This window comes from Esox lucius, chromosome 7 (genome assembly GCF_011004845.1).
Source record: "Esox lucius isolate fEsoLuc1 chromosome 7, fEsoLuc1.pri, whole genome shotgun sequence".
Classification (NCBI taxonomy): domain Eukaryota; kingdom Metazoa; phylum Chordata; class Actinopteri; order Esociformes; family Esocidae; genus Esox; species Esox lucius.
The window spans coordinates 9,531,046-9,546,132 of NC_047575.1; the positions used below are offsets into that span (position 1 = coordinate 9,531,046).

General features: G+C 44.8%; 2 protein-coding genes across 5 annotated transcripts; one reads left to right on the forward strand and one right to left on the reverse strand.

Moving 5' to 3' along the window:
- The first annotated feature begins 1,150 nt into the window (after nt 1-1,150).
- On the forward strand, nt 1,151-8,884 carry dpp3 (dipeptidyl-peptidase 3). Of its 4 annotated transcripts, none has more exons than XM_010903677.5 (18): nt 1,151-1,208; nt 1,786-2,122; nt 2,357-2,446; nt 2,532-2,669; nt 2,794-2,868; nt 3,229-3,319; nt 3,406-3,536; nt 3,626-3,756; nt 3,876-3,934; nt 4,031-4,225; nt 4,363-4,475; nt 4,614-4,706; nt 4,947-5,009; nt 5,205-5,329; nt 5,446-5,566; nt 6,689-6,868; nt 6,979-7,141; nt 7,728-8,884. In XM_010903677.5, the coding sequence occupies exons 2-18, from the start codon at nt 1,853-1,855 to the stop codon at nt 7,868-7,870; spliced, it is 2,181 nt and encodes a 726-aa protein (XP_010901979.3). In that variant the 5' UTR covers nt 1,151-1,208; nt 1,786-1,852; the 3' UTR covers nt 7,871-8,884. The 4 variants fall into 4 exon arrangements, with proteins under 4 accessions (XP_010901979.3, XP_010901980.3, XP_010901978.3 ...); XM_010903678.4 differs by having other exon boundaries at nt 1,157-1,208; nt 1,800-2,122; XM_010903676.5 differs by lacking the exon at nt 1,151-1,208 and adding an exon at nt 1,215-1,323.
- On the reverse strand, nt 8,661-15,018 carry rin1a (Ras and Rab interactor 1a). The gene is given in 11 exon segments (XM_010903674.5): nt 8,661-9,419; nt 9,594-9,760; nt 10,044-10,175; nt 10,309-10,617; nt 10,740-11,616; nt 11,618-11,970; nt 12,124-12,215; nt 12,470-12,542; nt 12,644-12,758; nt 12,843-13,037; nt 14,898-15,018. Coding segments are annotated over 11 exon segments (2,655 nt in total). The 5' UTR covers nt 14,931-15,018; the 3' UTR covers nt 8,661-9,110.
- Nucleotides 15,019-15,087: the final 69 nt, after the last annotated feature.

A 15,087-nucleotide genomic window follows, 5' to 3' on the forward strand; every position in this document is an offset into this window, starting at 1 on the left:
TAATATTCTAAGGTGGAGCACATTGAGAAATGGAGATGGAATAAACAATTTTTGTAAAATGTTCCTATTTTAAAAATGAGTTGATTAATTCTTGATGATGTAATACTTGTTTATTTGCTGGTGCTCATTAGTTATATGTGCTAAATCCAGCAACACTATACTTTCCACCATTGCCACACATTATAATATACTGTACACGGATACACATTGCAAAACTACTCTATATGCTTCAGTGAATGTATTGGTGGAAATGTTCAGAGGAGTGTCTACTAACCAAATAAAATGGGCTTTGGATGGGAATTGTGTGCTACATCCAGCAACACAATTATTTCCACACCCTCTTCAGCCACCAAGGCAAAACCCTATAAGGTACTGTACATGGGATACATATGCCTCATAAAGAAAAAAACTATTATATAAGCCGTAGTAAATGTATTGTAGGAAATGTTCAGGAGTGTCTGTAGATTCAAAGTATCCTGGAAAATCAAGGGGCACTGTGTATTTGTAACTGTTGCTGGCATTTTACCCATACCATTGGCCACAATACAAATGACTGGATATGAAACACATATTGACTCATACAGAAAAAACAATCTATACGCTGCAGTGAATGTATTGTAGGAAAATTGTGTAAAATATTGTTGGAAAATTGAGTAAAAGTACAGCAACAATTGCAAATGCATAGTGCCCCTTGATATATATTTTTAGCATATAATCACTCTATACAGTCTGTATAGGGCATTATGTACATGTAGTCTATTATAGTATTTTGCATTGGGGGCTAAGGAGGGTGTGGAAAATATTGTGTTGCTAGATGTAACACACCATTCCCCATGATTCAACTGGGTTGACTTATTCTACACACTCTCCTGAAAATTTCCTACATTGCTTTCTTTGTGGAACATTACATCGTTTTTGATTTATGAGTCAATATGTATTCCATAGTCAGTCATTCTCATTGTCTGAATTTTGACCTTGGAACCCACTTTATATTGATATTACTCTTAAATATGATAAAATATGAATTGTTGTCAATGTTTTAAGAGGTACATTTTCTCTTAAACAATGAATCAAGTCAAATAATATCAGTTCTGAAGTAATTCGTTTAAAGTAAACTCCTTTTTTTTTATGTTCCTAATTTTCGTGACCCGGAAGTGTTATTTTAATGTTGCTCACAAGACGCTGATCAGAGCTGTCCAATATAAGCAGTAAGTGTAGCTTAATAGCTTCTTATAAACTTGATCAAACGGCAACATAAAGATACCATAATATCTGCTGGATGTTTCGTAGTAAAGTGATTCAAGGCTTGCGTATTTGGAAGAGGTAGCTACGCAATTATGTAAATGTAACAGTTCACTGTTCAGTAACCGAGTTTACGTTAGCTGTAAATTAAGGCATTTTATAGCTGGAAGCTAGCTTCGAGCTACTACCCGCAATGCATGTGCTACAATACTTTTAGATGTAAAAATAAAATGAACACCGTTCTTAAAAACGTGCACGTTTATCCGTTTACGACCTTTCAATATTGTCTCCCGGCAAACGTAATTTTCTTTTATTAACAGTATAAGTTGAATCCAACCAACAGTTCGCTTTCACTATGGTTAGGATAGCGAATCCGATAGGCTTTCTAACCGACATTGGTTAGTAGTGGTCGAGTTCCTTGATAATGGACACAATTACGAAATACTTGAAAATACAGAAAAATGTGGACGTTTAACCATGCAACTAATATATACATTATAATTTAATGTAATAATGTTTTATTAATTTTTGTTTAACATTTAGCTATCGATTCTCAGCTGTCAACGTTGGGCTGAAAAGGAAACAAGAAACGTCCCGGCAGTTGTTCACCATGGTGGACTCCCAGTACTACCTCCCCAATGACATAGGGATCTCTGCGCTTGACTGTGCGGAAGCCTTTCGCTTGCTCTCCCCTAAAGAACAGCTCTATTCACACTACCTCTCCCGGTCAGCTTGGTACGGAGGATTGGTTGTTCTGCTTCAGACCTCGCCAGAGTCAGCCTCCATCTATGTGCTCTTACAGAGGCTCTTTCGCAAGCAGCCACCAGCACAGCTGGAGAATGTGGCCACGGCTGCTGGACTTACTCCTGAGGAGTACCAGGTGAATCACATGAATGCAACTGGCTGCCTGGACAGAACGTATTGAGGGATACACTCTAGTATTATAATGTGCGATATAGATGTAAACAGTTGATTAAGAACCCAAAACGCACTGTGAACTGAATATGTCACTCATTCACACCACCAGCACAGACTCCCTCACTGTTGTAATAAACCTGCCTTTTTCTTATCTCAGCCTGCTGAACATTTCCTGTTTTTTTTGTCTTGTTTGCAGGCCTTTCTTGTTTTCGCTGCAGGCCTTTATGCCAACATGGGCAACTACAAGTCATTTGGGGACACCAAGTTCATTCCCAACCTCCCCAAGGTAGATAATCCTTGCTTGTATACGTGAAGATATCGTTCCGTCTCAGTGTGTAGTGTTGGTATACTGATACTACTTCTCAATAAAGGAGAAACTGAAGGCCCTTGTGTGGCAGAGCCAAGCCTTCCATGACAGCCCCAGTGAGATGGAGGCCCTGTGGGACAGCTGTTCCACCCTTCTCTTCTCCCTGGCGGACAGACAGAAACAGCTGGGATTGGGTGACAAGGTAAGACTGTGGGAAGCTCCGCCTCACTCCTGACTTGTCTGGTGGTGGGCTTCTCCTATTGCTTTAGTGCCCTGAATGAAGCCTATGTGCTGTTAGTGGTGGTAACAATATTTTATGTCCTCAGGGAATCACTTCATACTTCTCAGGGAACTGTTTTTTGGAGGATGCTGAGTTGGCCCAGAGGTTCCTGGATTCCAAGGTGTGTATTACTGTAGAAGCAGAACAATCAAGTGGCAGCTGTTTGGAAGCATACAGACTTAAACAGGTCCAAAGCACTTTTTCCTAGAAGCCTTTATTTAAGTGGCACGGCAAAGTGGAAAGATGCTGGCGTGTCGTGGAAAGATGTAGACATCAGGCACAGTTGAACTCAATAGGGAAGTTAGAATGGTCAGCTGCCACTCCATATTCCTGGTCCTAAGGTACCCCGTTTTTTGACATGCTTCTCTCTGACCTTTATGTCAAAGCATCGCTCTTCTTTGCGGAGCTTTTACTGTATTCAGGTTTGTCTTGTGTCTGCATTATTAGCATGGCTGGATTGAAATGACTTTCAACCTTCCAGAACCTGAGTGCCTACAACACGCGACTGTTCAAAAAGAAATCCGAAGGGAAGACCTGCTACGAGGTGCGCCTGGCATCCGCTGTGGAGAATGGTGAGACTGGCACATCCTGTTGAAGGTGGTGCGATCTTTTTCTGTTTATGTCCATAATGAATTCTCCTAAATCGCATATTCGGTAGACATTGCAGTGGATGGGGAGGGAGAGACCAGGTGTGGCCAGTATGACTTTGAGGACTGTGTCTTCACGGTTTCCAGGGGTGACTATGCTCCCCTCATGAAGAAAGTCAGTGAAAATTTGGAGAAAGCTAAGGTGAGCTCCAACCTTATAAAAACAACTAAAAACTATGCGATTCAAAATGAAAGCTTGGTCTCATGTAAACGTGTCATCTTGGATGACAGGACCACGCGGCCAATGAGAACCAGAAGAGAATGTTGGAGGAATATGCACGGAGTTTCACCTACGGGTCTGTGGAAGCACACAAGGAAGGCTCTCGTTTCTGGATCAAGGACAAGGGACCCATTGTGGAGAGGTAGGGGAGTGCTGCGCTGTAGATTTGGCCTTCCAGTCTCTTGAACAAAGTAGCAATCCCCTCCTATTTTTTCAACTTGGTGTTCTTTTTATTATTTTTTTGCCCCCTTTTTCCCATAGTTATATTGGATTCATTGAGAGCTACAGGGATCCCTTTGGTTCCAGGGGAGAGTTTGAAGGTACAAATGAACAGCCAAAGCATGCATTGTTATCCATATTATTACAGGTGTCAAGACTCTTTTGGTGATCTTGTTTATTTAATTTTCTCTGCTCAGGCTTTGTTGCCGTGGTGAACAAGGCAATGAGCGAACGCTTTGCTAAGCTGGTGAGCTCAGCCGAGGTGCTGCTGCCAGACCTGCCTTGGCCAAAAGAATTTGAGAAGGACCGCTTTCTCCTGCCGGACTTCACCTCGCTGGACGTACTGACGTTCGCTGGCAGTGGCATCCCAGCTGGTATTAACATTCCCAACTGTGAGTGCCACGTCCGGCTGACCCCTTAATCACTTCATATTGTGCCAAACGAGCCGCAGAGCATCTCATTAAGGTCTTAGATAGGACATCTGACTTGAGCTTTCTGATGTCTGTCTGTGTGTCTGGTCTTTATTTAGATGATGATATCCGACAGTCTGAGGGCTTTAAGAACGTCTCCCTGGGCAATGTGCTGGCTGTGGCCTACGCTACCCAGAAGGACAAGCTCACCTTCCTGGATGAAGATGACAAGGTAATCCACACCCTCCCCGCTACCACTTCCTGAGAACTATGTATCATAGTAATAGTCAACACTGGGCTTTAATGTCTGAGGGCAAGGATCTGTATGTCTTGGTCTGTATCGTTTCCTTCAGTCGGCTCTGTCTTTCAGGATGCGTACATTAAGTGGAAGGGGCCCTCCTTTGAGGTTCAGGTTGGCCTCCATGAGCTGCTGGGACACGGCAGCGGGAAGCTCTTCGTCCAGGTGAGCAAGAGTTGCCACCATCCATGCATGCTCATCTTTCATGGTCCCCCTATGCATTTGTAGCCCTTTCTAAATTAAAAACGGTTCCTTCAGTTGACTTACGCTGGCGACGTGGCTGCAAAACTGTTGTTGACACCGCTTTAATGTCTGTCTTGTTTCCCTCTGTTATATTTACTGAAATGGGGTCTTTGGATAGGGGTACACTGTGCTTTGTGACTGATTGGGTTGACATCTGTACAGGATGAAAAAGGAACTTTCAACTTTGAGCAAGATAATGTTCTCAATCCTGAGACTGGAGAAAAGGTGAGTCTGTACTTTGCTAGGCTAGCGTTTGTTTTCTTTATTAGCATCAGCTTAAAGATTAAGAGGGTTAAGACTTAAGGAACACAAAATATTGAGGATAAACTGACTGTTTTGATGAGCGAGATCAATAATAGGATTTGTGATTGTTGAAGGGCTTTAGTGGGCTTTGTGTATAATATGGATTGTGGTCGTCAGATCACCACCTGGTACAAAGGCAACGAGACGTGGGACAGTAAATTCTCTACCATCTCCTGCTCCTATGAAGAGTGCCGGGCCGAGTGTGTGGGGCTCTACCTGTGCCTCAACAAGCAGGTGCTCAGGTCGGTTCATCCGTGGTTGGGTACACACACACTGAATCATCAAACCTACATGTGAGGACGGAATTCATAAATGGTGGTCTCGCTCAAACAACATTATTATCGCTGCCTTTGAACAGTATCTTTGGCCATGAGGGCGAAGACGCAGAGGAGTTGGTGTATATCAACTGGCTCAACATGGTCCGAGCTGGCCTGCTGGGCCTGGAGTTTTACACCCCCGAGAGCCACAGCTGGAGACAGGTCAGCTACACTGAACACTGTCCATCCCTCTTAGTTCTGGTCGTTCTGTGGCCGAATCTGTTTCTTCTCCACTGCCTGTTTGACGGGTGACTCTAGCCCGGGTGTATGTTGTTTAAATGTCTTTACCTTTAATGGCGAGTTTTACTAAGTTAACACATGGAATTGTTATTAAATGATCTTAACATGGATCAGTTAGCAATTAGATTTTGAGTTTTTGATCTTGTGTGGGTATAAAAACAAATTACAGTTGGTGCATAGAAATGCATAATTGCAAAAATAGATTCAAGTAACAAGGCTCAACAGGCAAAGAAAAATATTTTGAAGGACATTTAAATTTGAGAGATGCTTTAAAAAAAGCACTGGATAAATTACAGATGTTTACAATTTTTTTCTAGCACAAGTAGTCTTTAATACACTTAATTAGTTATTGTTACAGAACCAATACTCATCTTTCCCTTTGAAGGATTCTGTAGAATTGTGTAGCAAAGTCAGGAAGATTTTCATATTCCAGATAAACTGGTTAGACTCACTACAGCAGTGTTTCCCAATCCTGGTCCTCAGGAACCAAAGGGGTGCATGTTTTCGTTTTTTGGCCAGGCACTCACACACCTGGTTGAAATGAAAGACTTGATGACGGGTTGATTACGTCAGTCAAGTGTGTAAGTGGTAGGGCAACATTTAAATCATGTGTGAGTACTAGGACAAAAACTAAAACGTGCACTGTTTTGGGTCCCCAGGACCAGGATTGGGAAACACTGCACTACAGTATCTATTAGCTTGTAGCTCCTCCCAGGTTCAAGTGTTAATTTGACAAGACAACTTAAGAAACATGAACATTATCCGAAGACCATTATCATTGTACTTTGAAAATATGTACTTATTTGTACTTTTCTTTCTTTCCTTGAGCCATTTTCTCTGATCAAACGTCTTATACTGCAAATACATACAATTTCTTTAACTCTTGGAGATTTGGTAGAACCAGGCAGACACGGTTAAAAAAATCGGGACATAAATCCCACTAACAAACACCGCTGTGTAGAACATAATGTGATGACATCTCGGATGCAAGGCACCTGACCAATGGGGATCACCAGCTAAACCCTGCTGTTCCTTCCATCTCAGGCCCATATGCAGGCTCGCTTTGTGATTCTGCGCGTGCTCCTGGAGGCCGGCGAGGGTCTGGTGACCCTGAAGGAGTGCACAGGGAAGGATGGGCGCCCGGATGCCCTCATGACACTTGACCGCAGCAAGATCCACACCGTGGGCAAGGCTGCCATCGGGAGGTTCCTCTGCAAACTACAGGCAAGGCTGTTGAAGTGCAGAACACCCTACTGGTCACTGCTGGGATGTCGGTTGTCTCCCCTAACAGTCAGGTCTGCTGTTTGACCTCTGGATTGTCTTCACTCCTGCAGGTGATCAAGTCCACCGCCGACGTGGAGGGAGGCAGAGCCCTGTATGAGGGCTACTCGGCCGTGTCCGACAGCGGCTCTCACAACTTCCTGCGCCTGCGGGAGACTGTTCTCCTGCGCAAAGAGGCTCGCAAGATGTTCGTTCAGGCCAACACCACAGTCAAAGGTCAGTCTCTCACTGGCCTAATGCCAAGACATAACATTTATGTTAGTGGCTGGATTTGCCCAGAAACATCAGCGGACATTGTGGCCTTAATCTTGACTGTGCTGTTTGGCGCGTTTATAGCTCACAAAAACCTGGCATCGATGTTTTCAATGTGTCTGCTTTTTTGTTTTATAGCACACTTATTTACCAGTAGTGTAAGGATAAACCATTAATTTTAGAAGCTCTGCGTGATCATTTTTATATAGTTTTGATATCTTTGAGACCAAGTCTTTTTTTTTTGGCTAGTCACCTAGATTTTTCACATGCTTGGTGGTTTTTCAATGTTTGAATAGCAACCGCTAGCAACGACATCAGAATACTACACAAATCAGATTTAAGCCAGCCACTGGGACAGGGAAGTCATTTTCCCACAAAGACACAAGTTCCTGCATCTAAAGGGGCAGCTGAACATTTTGTCTTGTGAAATTTTGGTTAAATCAGTAATTGCTGACGTGTGTTTGTAAATTGGTCTGGATTAGTGTCATTTCAAAACGGTCCCATTGGCATTCTGAGATGAGAACGTGTCCATGTAAATGGTGTGATGCAGGGGACAGTGTGGACCTGGTAGAGTACGAGGGCAGTGCAGCCGGACTCATCCGCTCCTTCACCGAACGTTTTCCGGACGACGCCGAGGAGGTTGAGGCCCACCTTCTAGAGCTGGCCGAGAGGGACGCCCCCTGCTGGTGCTGAGTGAACAGCGCGGCGCCTCAGTCAGCGCAGACATACTACTGCCCTGGCCTGACTGAGACGCACCACACCTGGCCTGGACCTGTCACGGGAACTGGTCTTTCCCTGCACTGTCAAATGCATTTACCAATCATTTGCAAGTGGAATACACGGGTGGTTATGGCTGTGATTGGTGAGACTTGAGGTATTTACCCCAGAGGCAGTTTCAAAACTAGTTCAGACCGTGATGCAGCGCTCCATTCCCCCCCCACCACTGGGGCTCCTGTGCTCTGCCCCCTCTGTCTGAGGTTAAAGTCCGGGAAGTCTAGCGGCCACTCGTTTGTCCCATACTCGTTTCAACCACGTTGCTTGTTATTGTGCTTGTACGTTTAGGAGGCACACAAACCTCAGCAGTGAACCATTAATTATAAAGATTAGCAGTCACACAAAAAGGAGGAAGGAGCAGATTGCTTTTTACCTCAACTTTTTCTACACATTATTTAGTGAATTTTTTAAAAGTAATTGCTAATCGTTTTAATTAACTATTCAGAGGTTTTTTCGAGCTGTTCTATGTTTTTAAGCACGATAGCAAGCAGTGTTGTCTAGATGTACATTGGAAACAAGGGACCACAGAGGAGCCCTGTGTCCGGTAGGACTGGAGCACTGTTAACATGTACTCAGACTGCTAACGCTCAGGTCTGGGAGCCCATTTGAAACGAAGCTAGATAATGGAAAATAACTGATGATAGAAAATAACTGTTTTAAGGGAAGCATTCACGGTTCACCATGAACTAATCAGTCAGTCAAATCCAAATCACCAATTAATCTTTAATGTTGACACTTTGTCTGCAAAATGTTGACAAAGTTCTTATTGAAGAACTCCTTCCATAAATACACATCATAGGATAAGGTCATTGTCTCTAGTGAACAGGGAAATAAAAGCCACTGTTGTGATTATAATTTAAGGCAAGGCATTGTAAGAGGATCCACAGGACTGTACAATCTCTCTTGGTTACAATAAATACATTTGATTCCAAATTGTGTTTATTTTTTTTATTCTAATGAATTATTGAAGGGGACTTCTTTAAAGAGATGAATACTAAAATGTTGCACACTGGAAAAGAATGTCCACTTGTAAATTGCAACACACAATGTCTTATTACTGAAATGTCAGTTACGCATTAAAAAAATGACAAGTCATCCTAGCAAGGCTGGGGTTAAAGAACTTGTCCATAATGTGTGGATACAAATGTGGACCACTCAATTATTCCACAAGGTCCACAGCCTCATCTCTAGTTAGTTTATAAGTCTTGAATCCCTCCTGGTTGGCATGCTGATATATGAGTGGTGTTCGACTGCTGCCCTGACCCAGTACGTCCTGGATCTGGGCCTGGGGAAGGCAGGCTTGAAGCTTCCCCTCATTCCGCCAATACAGTTTGTGTAGTTGTGGGTTGTCTACCCCAAACTTAACAGCACAGAGCTCGGTCAGGGTTTCCACATTATCTCCTGCCTTCCACTGTAGGGTTTTCATCCAGCTTTGTTCTCCATCTTTAAACAGAACCCTGACACACTTCTGCAACACAAACGGTTCATAGCAGTCATTCCAAACTGGAATGTTGTGGTATGATGATCTGTACTTTCATATTATTCCATGAATCTGTCGGGTATGATGATTGTCTTCAGTTCAGTTTTATTTCTTTGTGGAATTCTATACATTAACAGTGGTAGTAAATGAATGAAATCGTACCAGGTGCTGTCGATGGTTTTTCTGGTTCTGAGCCTGGTGGCTCCGTCGCCAGCTCCAGTCTTTCAGGGAGTCTCTTGCCTCCTGGGTCAGGCCGCCAGAGGGTACAGCTTCAGACTTGCTCTGGATCAGGTACAGACTGGCGTATACACTGGTCAGGTAGTATCCACCTGGTACAAACATGCAACAGACAATGACAAACTATGGATAGCGATGAGATACTTCTTCAAATATTTCACATTAAAAACACTAGCGCTGTTTAAATTTCTTTAATGTCTTTTAGCAGATGCTCTTTTCCAAAGCAACTTACAGAAGTGACTGCACACATCTTCATATTGGCAACCTGTGAGAATAGAACCAGCTATGCTGGTGTTGCAAGCGCCATACTCTACCGTCTGACCTACACGGCTCTATAGTCAGGATTATTTTTCTGCTGTTTTCTGTGAGCCTTACCCTCCCCTGTCAGATATGAAGACTCCAGCAGCTCCATCATGTACTCCACCTCTATCATTACCTCTGGCATGTTGCACTGTACCAGGACATAGGACAGGGCTGGAAGGAAGTCATCTGCACCAAACTCCTGGCCTTCTCATGGAAACAAGACAATGCTACCATTTTGACACAAGCCATGAAAACACCAGGGATGGGAGGGATAGCAGGCAGCTGCTGGTTCGGTAATGTTTATTCTTTAACCGTGTTCTCATTGAAAAGCCCTCACCTGAATTTTCGGTCATGGCTTTATAGATGAGCTTGCAAACCTGCAGAAGAAGCATGACCTTATCAATGGGAGAGTAGGCCCGACTCATGAGAACTAACTTCCGCCGGACCTTCTCTACACCGGCACCGTCCGGTACTCCCACCCGCACGCCAAAACAGTCCAATGGGGTCCTTCCTCGAGCCACAGACAGGCACTCTGCCATATTCTGGCTGGAGCCGTCGCGCTCGTGCAGCTCTTTCAATGTCCGGTCTATCTGTCCCTTCAGAGGTTTCAGCACACAGCGGAACATGGCTTTTTCCAGTGCCAGGTCTGTACACAAACAAGACATTATCAACAGTAGAAGGAAACATGGTAGCGCTGGTCGCATTTAAAATGTCTTACTATTTCGACTGGTTATTTGCAGTTTGCTTTGGGTGTCAACGCTTCTGTACCTTTCTCATCATCTGGAACCATGGTCTCAATGGGAGGCTCAAGTTCCCCACAGTCCAGCAGGAAGGCCTTTGCCTGGGAGAGAAAGAGGCGGATGCCCTGCAGTAGCTCCACGGCAGACCTCAGGCACTGTGTCTTGATGGCCTCCCGCTGCTGACTGAGGAAGTCCTGAACCAGGGCACCAAACGCAGTCCTCCTGTCGCGGGACAGGTCCTCAACCAGCCTCGCCACACGCTTCTCTGGCACAAAGAAGGACACGAAAGCAGCACTCAGTTGGCGCAGGGCGGAGATGGGCTGGCGAGGGCGTGAGGTGCCCAGGATTGAGGGATTACTGGCGCCTCTGGTGAGGGGGGGTCGTTCAGAGGTCTCCTCGGCCTCCTCCAGGCTGCTGAGGGAGCTGCTGCTATCCAGCTCACTAAGGGAGGGAGCGCATTTCTGCTCTAGCAGGAGACCCACCTCCTCCTCACACACATCCTTCTCACTTTCTCTTTCCAGGGTTAGCCCAGGCAAGAGATCTGCCTTCTCCTCACTCAACCCCTCCTCCTCAGCTCTTTTCTCCTTGTCTATTCCCGACAGGAGACCCACCTCCTCCTCAGTCACTCCCTCCACAGCTCCTTTCTCCTGATCATGTCCTGGCAGGAGACCCACCTCCTCCTCACTGACTCCCTCCTTCTCACGTCCTTTCTCCTGGTCTAGTCTTGGCAGGAGACCTACGGGCACATGGTAGTCATCCTCTAAAGTGGGAGACAGCGTGGGGGCGCCCCTGGTCTTCTTCGGAAGGTTTGGAAGAACCAGGCTTGGCTGCGAGTAGTCTGAGGCCTCCTGGGCGGCCCACGTCCCACTGGCCTCCACTGCTTCACCAGCCTCCTGGGTCTTCTTACCCTTCCTCTTGGCCATCAGGGGTGGGGGGGGGGGGAGGGGCGACTGGCGGAGACAAGGGACTGGAGTTCTCAGTGGAGACACGCACCTTGATGCTGTGTTTGAACTGCTGCCGTCTGTGCAGTTTGGGCTCCGACTGCAGGAAGAGTGGGTTGATGAAACAGAGTGCACCTTGGCCTGCCGCCCCGCAGTTCAACTCCCTGGGGCTGCGCGTCTGGATGGGGCAGAACTCCTGGAAGAGGGTGGGGCTCTCCTGGGTTGTGGCACAGTCCCCGGCGGTTGAGTTCGGCAGCGCCTCTGCTGGTGGGGGCTCATTGCGTGGACCTCTGAAGTTTAGCGGGGAACTCCAAAACTCTGAGAAAAACAGATACAAAACTATTTATGTTAGAAAACCTCCTCAAGGCTACCTTTGAAGAGCTGTGTGAACGGTACACAAGAGCAGCTAGCTATATACCAACTGCCAAGACCTTAGTTGATTAGAGCTGAGAGATAGTGTACGGTACCCACCCACGCCCATGTGAGAGATGGACTCCAGCTGTTTGTGGGATGAAGCCTTGACGATGGCCTCTGGGAGCTGTAGGGGGAAGGGCAACACATCCCTGAAATAGATGGCACAGAGTGTTTACATCCCTGAAATGGACGGCATGGAGGAAATTGACAGAACTGTGGTTTTACGTCTCTGAAACAGATGGCACAGATATTTTAAATCTCGAAAATAGACGGCACTAAGGATTTACATTGCTGCAATAGACAGCACAGAGGTCTATTATCAGTTGTCACCAGTGGTTTGCAAGTCCTGAACCTATTTTTCTCTAAGGCAAAGTAAAAGGCAAGTTTGGGAAGTAAAACATACCGACTAACGCAGTAGAAGGCAATGAGCCGGCAGAGGTCAGGAAAACTGAGAGCTGCTCTCTCCAAACAGAAGGCTGCAAATGTGAGGGGGACATGGAAGCAAGAATAAGGCCATTTGTTGAAAACCCTCATTGTTCTTATCAACAGGCAGAACACACATTCTTTTATTACTCACTCGAGTCCACTTCGCGGATAGAAAACTGTTTGACAAATGAGGGGATGCTGTCATCCGTAAGCCGGACACACAACACTTTCTTCTGCAACGTGTTGGACTTGCGCACCAGGAAGGTCTGCGGACAGAAACAGAAACTCAGGTTGTGGCGCGTGGATGTGCGCACCAGCTCCCGTGCGGGTGCAACGCGTGCGTGTCTCACCCCAGGCGGCTCCCGATGCAGGATGTGCAGAGCGGTAGCAGAGTTGATGGACAGCTGCAGCCAAACAGAATGTGTGAGCAGGAGGCGGTCCAGTACACTGATGTTCTTCAGGGAGCCACGCTGAGGACACGACCGTCTCCTCCCCACCGACTCTCCTGCCGGCTCCGGGAAATCATACACAGGGTCCTCCTGCATCTGTGGGACAGACATATAGCAATAGAGCACCAACAGCTACATAGGCACCATGCAGTCTGTGTGGTGATACAGGTAGATGGGTAGCACCAATGAGGAATTTCCTCATTTCAATGCAGCAACGCGATGGGACACCCTTAGGGTTATAGATCAGACAATGAATTATACTCGCTGGCAAGTATTCCATAACTTCAGGTTGCAGTAAATCAGCAACTGTAGCTTTATAACTCTTCAGACAGCATTGTGCAGGTGGCTGTACAAAACTTTCCAATTTAAAATAATAGAATGGACTACTTGAAAATGGAGATGGCCTCTATTAAAGATTGAATAAGGATTGTTAACCTGATGTGTACGCCTGAACTGTTTCCAGTCACTACCATGGTAATGAAAATAAGCCCAACTACTTCAAATACTGTAGTTTATCAAGCACAGTATATTCCCAAACAGAATGGAGTTTGGGGGTTAGTAGATTTCAGCCTAGTCAGATGTATTAAAAACATTATGTTTAGCAGGAGTCCAAGGCCGAACTGAGTTCTTACAGATGCAACAGTGGGATAGATACAATGCTTTGGTGTCTGTTTATGGGTCATCATTGAATGGCTAATTGCAATAATGTTGCTTCCTATTCTGTTCTTACTCAGACTAATGCTTCCTGGCCATTCCTGGTCCAAATCCTTCCTGGCCATTTCTGGTAACTGTACTAATCATGTCATGTGCCCCATGTTCTGCGCTGACCAAAGTTTCTCCATCATTTTTGGGAAACTCCCACAACCTATTCCTTCCTCTCACTGACTAATCTAGAGCTGTATGTCTTCAGATTAATGTTCAGCACCAGGCTTGTGAGGGTGTTCTAAAATGTGCATAATCTAAGGATCCTACCATTAACAGTGTACTTGCTGAGAGAGACTGAAGTATAATTTTCTGTAAGCTTGTTAAACCAATTGCATATGAAAAGGTTGGCCTATATATATTCTTTTTGACAGAGGCAGTTATATACACAGGCTGTTATTACAGAAAATGACAGGATGTCTATTCCTTCCCCCAGGGTTAGGTTTCTGCTCCATAAGACAGCCGCGAGCCCATTATTCGTGAGAAGAGATGGAGGTGTTTCGATAAAAACCTGGCATGTCTAGACCTGGTACACTGGAAAAGACAAGCATTGAAAAACACAATCTGAACATACTGAGCAGTATGAATAAGCGCCAATATAACTGCAAACAATTGAAAGTTTCTAGTACATAATTTAAGGCAGTCTCAATCTTTCATTCATTAAAATGCAAGTAAAATGTTAAGAATACATTTGAGATACTGAACCTCAAGAAACTGTTGAGACTAAATAAGTGACTATCCAGAGCATGAATATATTACTACAGTAACAATGGTGTAATTCTAAAAGTATTTTACAAATGGTTTATTATGAGGTATAGTTAACCATTCATTTTTATAATCATAACCAAACAAATATAGCTTTTCAAAAACATAAAAAATACAATTACACAATACTATTTCTGGACATGGGCCTCCAGCGTAGCCTACTTGTTTCCACACGTATTATCTACTGACACGTTCTGCTCCGTACCTACACGGCTAATTTCCTTGATGTTTCCTTTTTGAACTTAAGTTAATGTGCGTTAGGTCTCGGGATTACAGTAATAAAAAATCACTGTTTTTTGGTTTACATTTTAACACAATAAATGGCATCAATGACAGGATTTACCTTAATCACCCGATCCCCTGTTGTCCCTCAAAATGTGACAGAGATTGAGCAATAACCTACAGTAAATTCCATTTGATTCCTGAATTTCCAAATTTCAAAGAAAGTTGTACTTCATAGAAAACTGTATCCTAGATCTCCTGACATACCATGCTGTGGCTGCCTGCCTCGGACGGTGGCATAGAACTGCGAAGCTGTGATTCAGAAGTTCCTCGCACTTCTCTGTCTCTTCCTTACATTTTCCATTAACACTCAGGGGAGAAACAAACCTTAACCTATGCTAAATACGCATGCGCCTGTCACCACGTTGTGAAAATCCCTGAAAACATACGGCATTGA